This window comes from Mytilus trossulus, unplaced genomic scaffold, assembly GCF_036588685.1.
Source record: "Mytilus trossulus isolate FHL-02 unplaced genomic scaffold, PNRI_Mtr1.1.1.hap1 h1tg000085l___fragment_1__unscaffolded, whole genome shotgun sequence".
In the NCBI taxonomy this organism is placed as follows: domain Eukaryota; kingdom Metazoa; phylum Mollusca; class Bivalvia; order Mytilida; family Mytilidae; genus Mytilus; species Mytilus trossulus.
Genome location: NW_026963295.1, coordinates 4,724,434 through 4,737,887, shown reverse-complemented (window position 1 = coordinate 4,737,887; position 13,454 = coordinate 4,724,434). Strand labels below are relative to the sequence as shown.

The following is a 13,454-nucleotide window of genomic DNA, read 5'->3' as shown; positions in this document are numbered from 1 at the left end:
TAAAAAATCTCGACCAAATGATGAAGAGTAAGAGAGGCGAGATAATAAAGGGATACACATACTCATAAGTCTAAAATGAGTTGATAGTGGCTTGGAAAAACGAAAGATCCAGGAAATACAATTACTTATATACAAAACTCTAAAAACCAAACAAAATAAAATTGAGAATGGAAATGGGGAATGTGTCAAAGAGACACCAACCCAACCATATAACAGACAAGGCTTCACACAACAGGAACAACACAAAAAAACAGGAGTCATCTCGGTGCAGATTCTGTTTCACATATCACAAATCATGACAGTTGCCGTGTTGCTCGCTTGATAAGAGACAGTAGATTTCATGCAGGGATTACCTTACTACTGTATATCGTGAAATCTGAAATAATTTTCGACGCAAGACGCATCTTTAGTATTGATGTGTATTTTTATTTTTTAAACTTATAATTATGTACAATTTTCTGGTAATTATAAATAGAAAGACTTTGTGTGCTGACTAATATAAACTCAAAACGTATTTGACGCTTTAAGTCTAATGGAAAAAACAACAAATAAAAACAACAAACTTATTTCTCGGTACACAGTAGTATGGGTGTCCATGGCGAATAAAAAGAATAACATTTAAAATTTGTATGAAATTATAAGTCTCTTCATTTAATGGAAAATTGATATTAAATATAAACGATTTTAAGTGACTTTGTAGTAAAAACTTCCTTCTTCTTCCATTTACATCTGGTTGATCATGCGCAAGGACACCCAAACTAAGCGACACCTACAACGATAAAGAATCAATGTCAGTAAGAATGCCTTGTTGAAAGCGTCAAAATCCTGTTAAAAAAACGCTTATCCGAAGTTTTTCCAATTCAGGATTAAAATCTACAACTGACTGATTCCGTATCTTCTTCTTAATTTCTTTCAATGAGGATGAAAATAGAAATTACTAACAAATCTTTTAAGAAAACATATTCTAGCATGCTAACTTTATGACTTATTTATGATATATTCATAAAAGCAAACTTTAGCATTTAATATATTATTGTGATTCTGTATTTCTATTAAATTCATGTAAAATATTCAGCGCATGGTTTTGCAATTAAACTTTTACCATTTTGCTATGTTTAGAAGACATAATGCATCTTATTATGATAAATTGTTCCTAACGCAGGTGCACATTAACGATACATACTGCACAACGTAAAAAGGAAAACTCAAACAACATATAAAAAAAACGTTTTAACTGAAAAAAAACTCTTTTTCTTTACAAATTAGTGGAAGCCATATGTAATTTTATTATAATACATCTCAAATTGGTTTTGACTTTCTACTTGTTCACCTTGTGCAACCAAAACAGATGGTGTGCAGTTATTGAGTACAAGCTTATTATTTCAAAATACTCCAAAATACTGTAAATTCAGAAATTATTGCGTTCATTTATTATTACGATTTTGTCATTTAAGACTTAAATGTGATTTTAATTTTTACGATTTTGAGAAAAATCCTGTTTAATGCATATAAAATATATAAAAATGCGTGTTTAAATTATTTCGTTTACCACTCTGGTGCAATAAAAACCTCGCAATAATTTCTGAATTTACCGTATGGACACAGGGGACCACCTACTAGACATTCTTCTGAATGAGCTGAAGTGAGAATGTCGGAATGAAAAGACAAAAAATGTGGAATATTTTATAGAAATGGAAGTAAAGCTTTAGTCAGACAAATCCCATTTTTACAACACATCAAACACTGAATGGTGGACATAACAATACGAACATTAGCGATGAACAAACGTAACACAGCACTAAATGCAAAACGGTTAATTAAACATTTATATTAAAACAAATCGTATTATAACACAAAGACATAAAATTAAATAACGACGTAACGAACACAAGTTATTCAAACAAAATGTTATACTAGTAAACGGTGTAGTATGTATACTGTTTTAATTTACAGTTTTGGCTTTATCTATTTTTGTTGTTATAATAATTTTCAAAATTTTCTAATTTATTGTTTTCTTTTAGATATTGAATCTCTTGCATTTCTTTTGAATAGAATATAGCTTTATCAAAAATGATTTAATATATCTTTTTATCAAAATAATTTAGATCGTGTAAATTGAAGAAAAGACTCCAAGCTAGCCTTGCGTTCCGAAATTAGCAAATGCCGGTACACGCACTCTGATCGGAGCTACGCTTCTAAATAAACCAAAGCCATCCGATGGTGGCGTTCTCACAAACGACGTTGTCATTGAGTCATCGATGACGCGTCGACCTGGTTGTCCTTTGCTAAGATCCCTTGGCGGCAGCAGCATATTGCGTGTTCGTGCAACTTTTTGCCATCGCGCGACACGGTTACCTGCTGTGTTTGACGTTTGTTCATCACGTGTTGTTCTTAAAGTGTTCATCGAGTTGAAGGACGTTCCGCCATTACTTCCGGACAAAGATCCAATATTATTAGAAGCCACTCCTGCAGAAATAGGTTGCACAAACGAGTCACCAGCTACATTAATTGGTGGTGGAGGGGGCATGCCTGATGTGGCCATTGCTGCTAGGGCCAGATTGTTGTTTTCAGTCATACCATCTACTATATTCTCAACTACGTCTGCTGCTGCGTCCATTCCTTCTGCGGCTGCATCTGCAATACCACCCATGGCATCCTTCATTCCGTCAACTGCATCATTGACACCACCGGTCAAAGCATCAGCTGTGTCATCTAATGTATCTTTCATTCCGTCTATTGCGTCTCCCATTGCATCAACTCTATCGTCTGCTGCGTCTTTCATGGCATCAATTCCATCGCCCATTGCATCTCCAATATCCCCCATACCGTCAGCCATATTATCACCTATATTTTCAAAGCCTTCTCTCATTTTTTCTCCCATCTCGCCAACATTTTCCATCATTTCACCTCCTGCCTCAGGCATGTCAATAGCAGGCATTTCTAAACTATCCCTTCCATCAAGTCCATCATTGCCATCGATATCCCAACTATCGACACCATCGCCGTCTCTGTCGCTTTTTCTTCCTTTTTTCGAGCCTTTTTTCGAGCCTTTTTTACCTCGTCGTCGACTCTTTCTATCAGAATCTTTGCTATCTTTACTGCTATCACTATCAGAATCTTTGCTATCATCACTGTTATCGTCACTGCTGTCATCTTTTGACAAGTCATTGCTATCGTCGCTATCATCTTTTGATGAGTCACTACTAGAATCGTCAGAATCACTTCTTTTTCCGCTAGACTCGTCACTGTCTTCGTCAAATTCGGAATCAAACCTGTCTTCATTTATTTCAAATTCATAATCTGAAATAAAAACATATTACATAAATCTAAATGTATATATTAGAGGCAACACAAGTTTATCGATGTTCAGAACTCCGAAATTGATGAAAACGATATAAAGACTTGTCATGTTAGTCGTAAAAAATGCATATGAACTGTAAGTTATCACATTTTCAGTGCTCTCTTGGATCATTGATTTCCAACGTTAAGATTTAGAAATTGAGAAATCGTAAGTTGAATATACCACTTCTAAACAAATGGTTTTTTTTAATGTGCCTAAAATATATAAAAAACTGAATATGGAGGATTGACAAGCACTGTATTGTTCTGTGTTCTGTAGAGGGGACTTAGCATGATATTTTATGAATATTAAGTTGCTGACACGAAGGTCCATCTTCGTAGCTTTGAAAGATTATTTTTTTGTTATGTGGTTTAATTTTGAAATGCCCAGACCCCAATATAAAAAAACTGGAAGATTTCATACAAATTACTGCAGATCAAATTTTGTATAAGTGTCATGAAGGTTAAAGGGTATTTGCAGTATAACATTTGGTACTTTATCTCCAATTCTTAAATTATTTATCTGCCTCTTGTTACAGTGTTAACTGTCTAGAGTTTTAATAAAGTTCTAAGTTCTTATTTCTTAAATCAATGACCTTGTTTCAAAATTTCAAACACCTTTAGAGGCTCCTCATGCTCGGTCATGTATTTCTGTATGGTTTTATATATTTTTTTGTCATTGTTACACATTGTTAGCTTCCAGGGCATTTATGTTTTGAATTTTAAATTTGCGCATAATGGGTCCCATGATATTGAAAATAATATGATAATTGGTAAAAATCGTGTGGGCATTGCTTAATCGTAATGTGTATGCTTAGACCTCCCACAAAACAATCATTAGTGTTTGTTTACATGTAAATAATTGTTTATTTACATGTAAATAATTAGGCATGTTACCTTGTTAATTGTATTATTCGTGTAAAAAAGTTTTTTATGTATAACATTTCCGTGTTATTTAGTGAATACAAAATTTATCTCTTTCCACATTAGGAAATATATGAAGTGTCAAAATTATACCAAAGTATCATGTTAACCAAGTCAAAACAACAAACAACATAATTAGAAAACACCAAATGTGCTCATGACAAACTAACATTCAGGGATATGCGTACATGTTGTAAACGGGTTAAAACGTCCAATAATTAGCAATTTTGTATTTGCTAATGACAGCGATAAAGGAAACGTTATGTTCCTGGCATATTTTTAAAAATCTGTTCATATATTCTCTCCGAGTCATTTAACACCACAGTGTTAGAATAGCCTGGGTGTAACAGAACAATAATTGCATGTAAGAAACAAATAATTAGTTTAATCGATTACTTAATTCTAAACCGTTTTTTCCGGGTTTCATTTTGTTTTGTAGTTTATTTAAAAACTATTTTTTAGCTTCAATGGATATCTCATCAACATTATTATTTTTTTTGTTTATTTCATAAGTGTTTTCTTTAAGTAATTGACTTATATTTTCCTGTTGTTTTCTTTTAATATCACCATTAAAATTTAAAAAATCAATCTATTTCCTTCAGTCAAGGACATGTTTCTACATAATACATATAGATGAATTAAAAAAGAAAAAAAAAGTAATTAGCATACACAAACGTAATGACTGGAAATTCATCTTTTTAAGAATTCGTATATGATTTGCATATTTACACATACTTGAATATGATTGGTTATTTATAACTTTTTTCACTTTAGTATAAACTTCGAAAGATTATGTGGCTGAAATGTATTTGTAACAATGCGTTTAATCCTTTATTAACTACATAACTGTAGAAAAATATTTCTCTAATTCTATGGAAATTTATCCCTTTTCGAACCCATTGTATAAAAAAATTTAATCAACGTGTGGTTGCTGGTGATCTCAGAAGATCATTGGATGATTTTAAGGGTCATGACCTTTTTGGCTGACTGGATGAACCGAAATATGATAACAGGTGTTAATGAAATTGACAACTTCGTGCAATGTGAAAGGCACTCGAAGGGGATTTTCGGTAAACAAAAAAAGAAAATGTCTTTTTAATCATTAGAGAAACAGATTCTTACATAGTTACACGTGGATTATCGGATTTATCCAATCTCGATAGTTAAATTATAAATTTTAAAGTACTCGCCGAGGCGGCTCGAACTTTAAAATTGATAATTTAACTATCTCGATTGGATAAATCCGATAATCCACTGGTATCAATGTAAGAATCTATATTTATTCAATTAACGTGTGTAATAAAAAAAATATATAAATACGCAAATATGTTTCCTATAATTTATTGACACATCTAAATGGATTGTATATTTCGTGAGAACAGAACAAGATAAATACATTTGACCGTTTATTCTTTTCTACTTATGGTCATAGTTAAACAGTCAATAACCACCAACATGACCAATGACATGACATATATTGATACTAGATAGATCTAATTATGCAACTATAATTACTTATTTAATGTTGATTACAAAGGTATGTCCATACATGTCTATACCTGTCTAAACGTTATGACCGGAAATAATGAAATCGATAAACGACAAATATTCTAATAATTACAAATACATGTATTTGGTAGACATGCATCTTTTTCGCAGAAGATATATTGAAGATCATTATCTTTTCTTCACGTATAGGTCAATACATATTTGAATAACTATCAGAGGACACGAAACTTATGCATGAACAAATAATTTTCGCAGGGAGATACCTCCAATAATGATTTGTTACTATTTTTATTACGTCAAAACAAATGAATCTTACTTGAACTTGAACTTAATAAATACAAAATACCTGAAATGTATTTCAGATCTTTAGTGATTCGAAACCCTCGTGGTTTTTGTTTTTATGATTTTTGTCTTTTAATTTTATTTTTTTTAATTTTTTTTTTGATTTTTGTTTTATAGTAACTTTTAAAAGAATCTTCATCGACGAGACCGTGTAAGAAGATCATGGGTAGTGAAGACCGTTAAAAAAAAACACCCTCGGCAAGACAATGTTTTAAAATGCAAGAAATGTAGTTAGATCATTTTTCATTTGTACAAATTTGGAATTAGTATCGAAAGAGTCTCATCATTTTAGGGTTGAGTTATATTTTACAGGACAAGATGAATTTAAAAAAAATACAAATATAATATAAGTTAGCGGACTTGTTCATCAAAATTCAAATGATCTCAATGTAAGCTACGTGAATTTTGAGTTGTTTTATAATGTAAAGAAAACACAAAGTTTTTACATTCGTTAATTTGATGTAGAGTTTATTTGTGTTATGTGGTTTTATTTTTAATGTTATTCCAAATTGGTAGTTTTTAATAAATTTTCTGTATATCTTTGTATTCATTATACAATACAACCTTAAAATCAATGCGACAGATATCTTTAATATATATATATATATAAGTACTAAAACAAATCATGAAGTTTAAAACAAATCCGGTATGACATTGATGGCACTAACTACGTTACAACGAAAATAATTGTACATACAATGTCATTACATTGTAACGATGATATTAGTTGGTTGTGTCAAATTTAACACTTTAAAAACAGGCTGTTATTTCAACTTTGAATTATATATATAATTACGGAATTCGCATAATTTCTTGTGCTTGATATTAAAACAAAATCCATGTTTATAATGTATGCGAAAGTTCTGTGCGGCACACAATACTTTTTATTACAAAGTGTTATGCAACACTCAAAACATGAAAATACAGAATAAGCATTGATTTTTTTTAAAATGTAATGCACAAGAAAGTATGCAAATGCCATAATTAAAAATAATTCCAACTTCAAATAATAGCCTGTTACTTTTTACTGATTTATTTGATAATATCAAAAACAGACAACTAACAAATATTTGACAAGCAGGGCAAAAGATCTAAATAAATCATTTTTGATCCTTTTAGTTGAATATTAGGTCCAACCGATTAAATTTTAGAGGTCTTAATACCTTTTGCGGGACGACAGATTTGTTATGTCTATTTCAGGTTTTTTTTTATTACTTCTACATTATTGAACGTATCGCAGGTTGACCATTGAAAATGTAACAAAGACGATGTGTTTCGTTTTCAGACGACCCAATATTTAAGAACTTTTTTCAATATTATAATACCTGTATTTACAAATCAAGTTAAAGAAATAAAGAGTTTGAGACCTAATAGCGATTATAAAGATTCTTCTGTGAATATGTAACTTGATAAAAGAGGGGTCGAAAGATACCAGAAGGACAGTCAAACTTATAGATAGAAAATAAACTGACAACGCCATGACTCAAAGTGTAACTTCATGTCTTACATGTTCATATATATTGAGGGAAACTCCCAAAATACTTGATGTCAAGAATAAAATTATCAATACGTCCCTTTTGGTGATTGGTATATCTGTGTGCGCTAAATTATGAAAAGATCAAAAACGATGGGTTCAAATGATATAAAGATATGATACAAAAATTAAAATCACAAAAATACTGAAAACGGAAAGTTCCTACTCAAATGGCAAAACCAAATAATAAAACATATTAAACGAATGGACAACAACTGTCATATTCCATACTAGGTACAGACAATTTATATAAATTGCATTTAACAATTGTACTGTCATACTAATTATTATGAAACAAAATTAAAATATTTAATAATCTTTGAAAGAAAATGTGCTTGGCGTTTGATACCTCATAGATAAATGTATAGTTTTTTTGGTTGATATGGAAAGTTGGTCATGAAATTGTACTTTGGTCTTCGTTTCTCCTTTTTATTAAGATGTTGTATTATTTTATATTATATTATAGTACACACTCCCACTTAAACAATGCGTCATTAATTAGTAATAGTTGTAGTCGCTTATACCGAACAAATTTTGTAAAGATTCTAGAATGGCAGTGATCTTTGCATTGCAATGAAACCCCTATAACAATTGACAGGTTTATATCCATGTCATTACATTATAACGATGTTATCACTTCGTTATATCTGTTATAACACTTTTTATTGTTTATTTGATATACAAAGCTATACTGATAGATTATCGTTGGTCATCTCAACAGGATTGATTTTCCCGCTTGCGCCGGTTCAGCGAAAGTGAGAAAAGAAATCATATTGCGATAACCATGGATAAACTGTTTATCTTTTGCTAATGACGACGTTGTTAATTTTATTGCCAACATCAAGTGAGCCCTTTGTTTCTAGCGATCATTTTTTATATCCCTCTACTGTGATGAGATAGAAAATTATGAATCATTAAAATTAAATGAAAAATAGTAAAATAGTGATACTATGATTTATCAATAATACCATCGATAACAATTTAAGTTTTATCATTATGAGTTAGGTATTCGAATGGGTATATAACCCATTGTCAATGTGACAAATATATGTGTCAGAGTCCAAATGATATTTATGTGAACAATTGTAGGTCATCGTATGACCTTAAAGAAATGGTAATTATGTTTATTAGTTTGATGTACTGACAGCACGTTATTCCATAGGTTTTATTAGTAATACAAATGCTCGTGAGAATATATACCGTACTTATATTGACACCAATTAAATAATATGTACATTGGAAACAATTAAATGAATAGCAAACAGTTTAATATTTGTATTATTCAAACCATGACATGGTATTGGTGTTTCTATAAGCACGAATATCAAAATAAAACCCGAGGAATCAAAATAAAACGTTTCACGATTTTCAAGACTTGCTATTTTAAATAAAAGAAAACAAGTGACCACATAGATCCGATTTATTATTTTTATACTTGATAGATCAATTCGGGTTATTTATTCTATTACGAACTTGTTTTCATTGCATGAAATTAACATTAGTTTCTTAAATCTCAAGTTTGCTTCATTTAATGTTTAGAATAATAACCTGGATATTAAAAAGTCTGTTTTGAAATATGCAAGTTGGCCTTTTCTTATGTAGAAAATGTTTTTGTCCAAAAATAAATACGACTGCATATAACGTAACGTATCAAAATATCAAATTAATATCATTTACACTTTTCAAGCTATGAAAAGAGTGAAAATGTCTTCTCATCAAATGTGTAAAAAAGTAAAATCACAAAAAATACTGAACTCCGAGGTAAATTCAAAACAGTAAGTCCCTTATCAAATGGCAAAATCGAAAGAGTAAAGACACCAAACGAATGGACAACGACTGTCATATTCCTGACTTGGCACAGGCATTTTCTTTTGTGGAGTGAGCTTCTTGTTTGAATAGCTAGAATTGGAGATATAACTTAAAATTGGTCTTTTATATCCCATAGATCATAAGCTTGTATATTTTTATAGATTTATAGAAAGGTAACAAATTGATAAAAAAAAAATGACTGTTCCCCGTTATTACACAAAAAGGATGATCAACAGCAATGTTGCCTTATTTCAGGGAATATTAATGCGGACTTATTGTGGGTAACATCGACGTAAACTTGTTGTGGGCGATGCAGTCACAGCAGAAGACGTTGTTTTCGACACACACAATTTATCTCCGCTTGTAGTTTGTTACTCTCTTAATTGTTCTTTTTGTTGCATCTTGCGAATAATATTCAAAATTCATTAACGAGATTGAACACCAGTAAATTTATGTTGCCTCTTACAACCCAACAAAGGAGAACTTTGAAAATTACTGTTTGAGACGCCATTTCAAGAATAGAACAAAACTGCCATTTAAAACAAAGAACGTTCCGTTTTACGACATATAAAAGGCATATAGTGATTATAAATGTGATCAAGGTAAACGAAAGACAGGAAACACTGTAGGCAAAAAAAAAAGACTCACAAACAACACCTCACATCACACAACGTAGAACTAAATAATGGTCACCATCAACCTAAACTATAAATTAGAGTTAATTCAGTAGATTCTCCACAGAGAAAGTAACATGAACAATGATGAAGTGTTCCTATTTAAAAAAAAAATATATCAGTTATAGACCCGGATAATCGTTATGATAATGCGGATAAGGAAATAGTGTCCTACTCCGAAATTTACATATAAATATTCAACATCGGTGCATCTGAATTGTCTTACCCTTAAACATGACAGAATGTAAGTTTTTGATGTGTAGTCTTTTACCCTTATAAAAAGTTTGGTATGTATTTTCTTACCCTAAATAATGGGAAAGTTTAAACATGTAGTTCGAAGAAACTACCCGAGCACTCAAGCTGATTGGATAAATATTTATCTTACCTCCTATACATTTCTAGGAATATGATTGGTTAAAAGCGACCTCGTGGAGATCGTGTATATTCAATATTAGGTTAGTAGGGAGGCGGGGCTTATTTCAATACACGGTTAGTTGTGAATTTACGACTTGGGCACTGTTTGATTGTTTAAAACTATTAAAGTTCTGTTTAATATTGTTAATATCAAGGTTGTTGCTAATAAATATTTACCGTTTACGTTAGTTGTTTAGTGCAGACCAATTGAAGAAGGTTCTTAAAATTGAACACTTGAACACTTTAATACAGAAAAAGAAGAACTAATAATATTAAGTCTATATTGTATCATAACTTACTGTCGTCGACAACATCTTGGTCAGTCACCCAAACATCATTGTTGAATTCAAAAAAGTCCAATTTTTCGTCATCTGAAATAAATTCAATAGAATGAGTTAATTGCTTATACAATGCTAGAATCTGTGGTTCGGTAAATCAAGTTATACATATTTTCTTATACTCAATGATAGTCGATTCTATGTAATGAATGGGTTACTTTTTAGAATGTACTTTCAATACAATAATGGTCTTAAATTTGTAGAAAATGCAGTGTTTAACAAAGTGAGAATATTTTTGTTTATCTTATGTGTACATTACATCAAAATAAACGTATTTTTGGTGGTGCTCGAATTCAAATATTTTTATAATCCCAGACTAATACCATCTGTGAAGTGTTAATCTAACCGATCGGTATTTGTACATCCGGCCATGGTGTTGGTGTGCTACGGTAATTTGTCTTCTTTTCATTTTATATTTGTGCTTGTGTTCTTATGCCATTTTGTACGTTTTATGGTGATTATGATTATAACACAATGTTGGCTGCAGTTCCGTTATTTTTCTTGACATTTTTTCCTATTATATCTGTTTGTTTAATCACTGTTTCCCTTTAGAATTTTCACTGAATTTCGGTATTTTTGTTACTTAAATTTCTCCTTTATTCAAAATAATTTCCAATCCTTTAAATTATAATAGCACATATAAACATAACTTACCATCTAAATCTGCAGCTTTGAACGCTCTGACCACGTGCTGTTTTCTAGGATTATGTCCCAAAGCTCGTGCAAACTCGAAAAGATTAACAACGCCATCGTTATCAATATCGAAAAACTTCATTTTACTTGGTAAAGGTGTCATGTGCATTTGGTTTGTCTGAAATAGGTAAAGAAAAAAATAGTTTTTGTCATTTGTGCTTTATATAACTTGATACTAGTATATGAAAATAAAGCAATGTTTTAATTCAATAACCAAATTTGTATGAAAAACATAAACATAAAATTATGAATAGGCAGAGAACAATACAAGATGTTTTTTCATAATTTCCAGTGTGCGGCGTTGGCACGTGCAATGTGAAAGAAAAGTTGCCATCTGAAGATGATATCAAATACATTTTTAAGTAAAATAAATTTAAAAATAAATATTATTAAACCTTGTTATCTTGATGCCGCTATTAAACATACATTATGAATTAGTTGAGATAGTGTGAAGTTCATTTTGCTTCTAAACGTGTAGTTACCATTTTGTCCCTCCAAAAAGAATTATGCGATAGAAACAATTCGTTGCAGCAAAACACTTTTGATTGCCAAATACAAAACAGGTTTAATTGTGTCGTATCATTCAGCTGTAAACTTGGTTCTTACGATAGGCATCAGAAACACGTTAATAGTGTTTCATTAGAAAAGTTATTTGAGGAGCATGTATAGCCGTTTGAATTGATGAAACCACTTAAATTAATCAAATTTTAATTAGAAACATATTATTAAATACAAACCGAGCTGGTTGCTCTTTTTGATCTTCGTTTTCTAATTCTTGAAGTGCAAACATTTTGGCAAACAAATCCACACTTGTAATCAGAACTTAATGAATTCGGATCCTTTTTACACATTCTAGGACATACGTCCCTGCATTGTCCTTTTAAGACATCACGAAGCGAAAACTGCATATGCCATGCCGATGATAGTTCATAGTATAAAGAAATGGATAAAATCCAAAGAAGAAAACTCCTCATTTTGTGTGTATAAAATTTGTAGAATGCTTGTCTCGTCCAGTTACTATCACAAATAAACACCAAATACATCGTTCAACGCATTTTATGAATATTAGAATTTGTGGTATCTCATTTGCATAGGTGACAGTTAGCCAATCAACACATTATGTTTTATATTGTAATTATATTTTTACTACCATTACGAACAAAATGCTATATTTTTCATGACCACTTGTCATGTACCATGCGTATAACACACTAAACACAAAAAAGTAATTAACAAAATACTATTCGTGGATATTTGGGAGATATTCGTGTTAAATGTGATATTTTTATAATCACCCCCTTGTTCAATATATTGAAGTTTTTGTCGTCATATCTGTGGTGCACTCCGTTTATTGCATATTGCATTTGGCAATTGTCACACACTTTGTGGTACATAATTGTTTAACCGAAAGCTGTCAACAAATATACAACTTACAAGTATTTGTGCACGATTTTCTGTAGATCTCATGAAAATACCGTGTTCGTTTTTCGACTATTAGTAAGAAAATCTTAATACAAAATTGAATCCACTTCAATCGGGAAAAAAGTTCTTGAAAAGGCAGCCACTCGTTTTAAACGAAATATATTATAAATTTTATAGGTAATTTATAATGAAAATTCAAGTAAATGTGCAAATGTTCTGTCGGCTGTTTATTTAGGACACTGCATATATTAAAATAAAAGATTTAAACGTTCATGAGATGCTTTTCTAAACTTGCATATTAAGAGCTAGGCTGTGACGGATAGAATTCGACATTATACAAAAGAATATCAACACATCTTTGTTAACCTATTTCGGGTTAGAAAAAAATTCATGCATAGTCTGTAATTGATTAAAATTGAGTTAGTGTGAACACCCTACAAAACAGACCCAAATCTA

General features: G+C 31.0%; 1 protein-coding gene across 2 annotated transcripts; it reads right to left on the bottom strand.

The window, feature by feature from the left end:
- Positions 1–464: 464 nt before the first annotated feature.
- Positions 465–12,631, bottom strand: LOC134699768 (clumping factor A-like). 2 transcript variants are annotated; one of them, XM_063561188.1, is made up of 5 exons: positions 12,314–12,631; positions 11,538–11,694; positions 10,845–10,916; positions 2,356–3,300; positions 465–769 (listed from the first exon to the last, which is right to left on the bottom strand). In XM_063561188.1, the coding sequence occupies exons 1-5, from the start codon at positions 12,617–12,619 to the stop codon at positions 759–761; spliced, it is 1,491 nt and encodes a 496-aa protein (XP_063417258.1). In that variant the 5' UTR covers positions 12,620–12,631; the 3' UTR covers positions 465–758. The 2 variants fall into 2 exon arrangements, with proteins under 2 accessions (XP_063417258.1, XP_063417259.1); XM_063561189.1 differs by having other exon boundaries at positions 466–769; positions 2,578–3,300; positions 12,314–12,628.
- Positions 12,632–13,454: the final 823 nt, after the last annotated feature.

What these genes read in the sequence shown, in the direction of transcription:
- LOC134699768 (XM_063561188.1), bottom strand. Translation starts at nt 12,619, where the DNA reads ATGTATTTGGTGTTTATTTGTGATAGTAACTGGACGAGACAAGCATTC. An exon ending in CAAAAAGAGCAACCAGCTCG is followed by an intron (nt 11,695 to 12,313) that starts GTTTGTATTTAA and finishes TACCTATTTCAG; the next exon opens with ACAAACCAAATGCACATGAC. An exon ending in CCAAGATGTTGTCGACGACA is followed by an intron (nt 3,301 to 10,844) that starts GTAAGTTATGAT and finishes TTTTTATTTCAG; the next exon opens with ATTATGAATTTGAAATAAAT.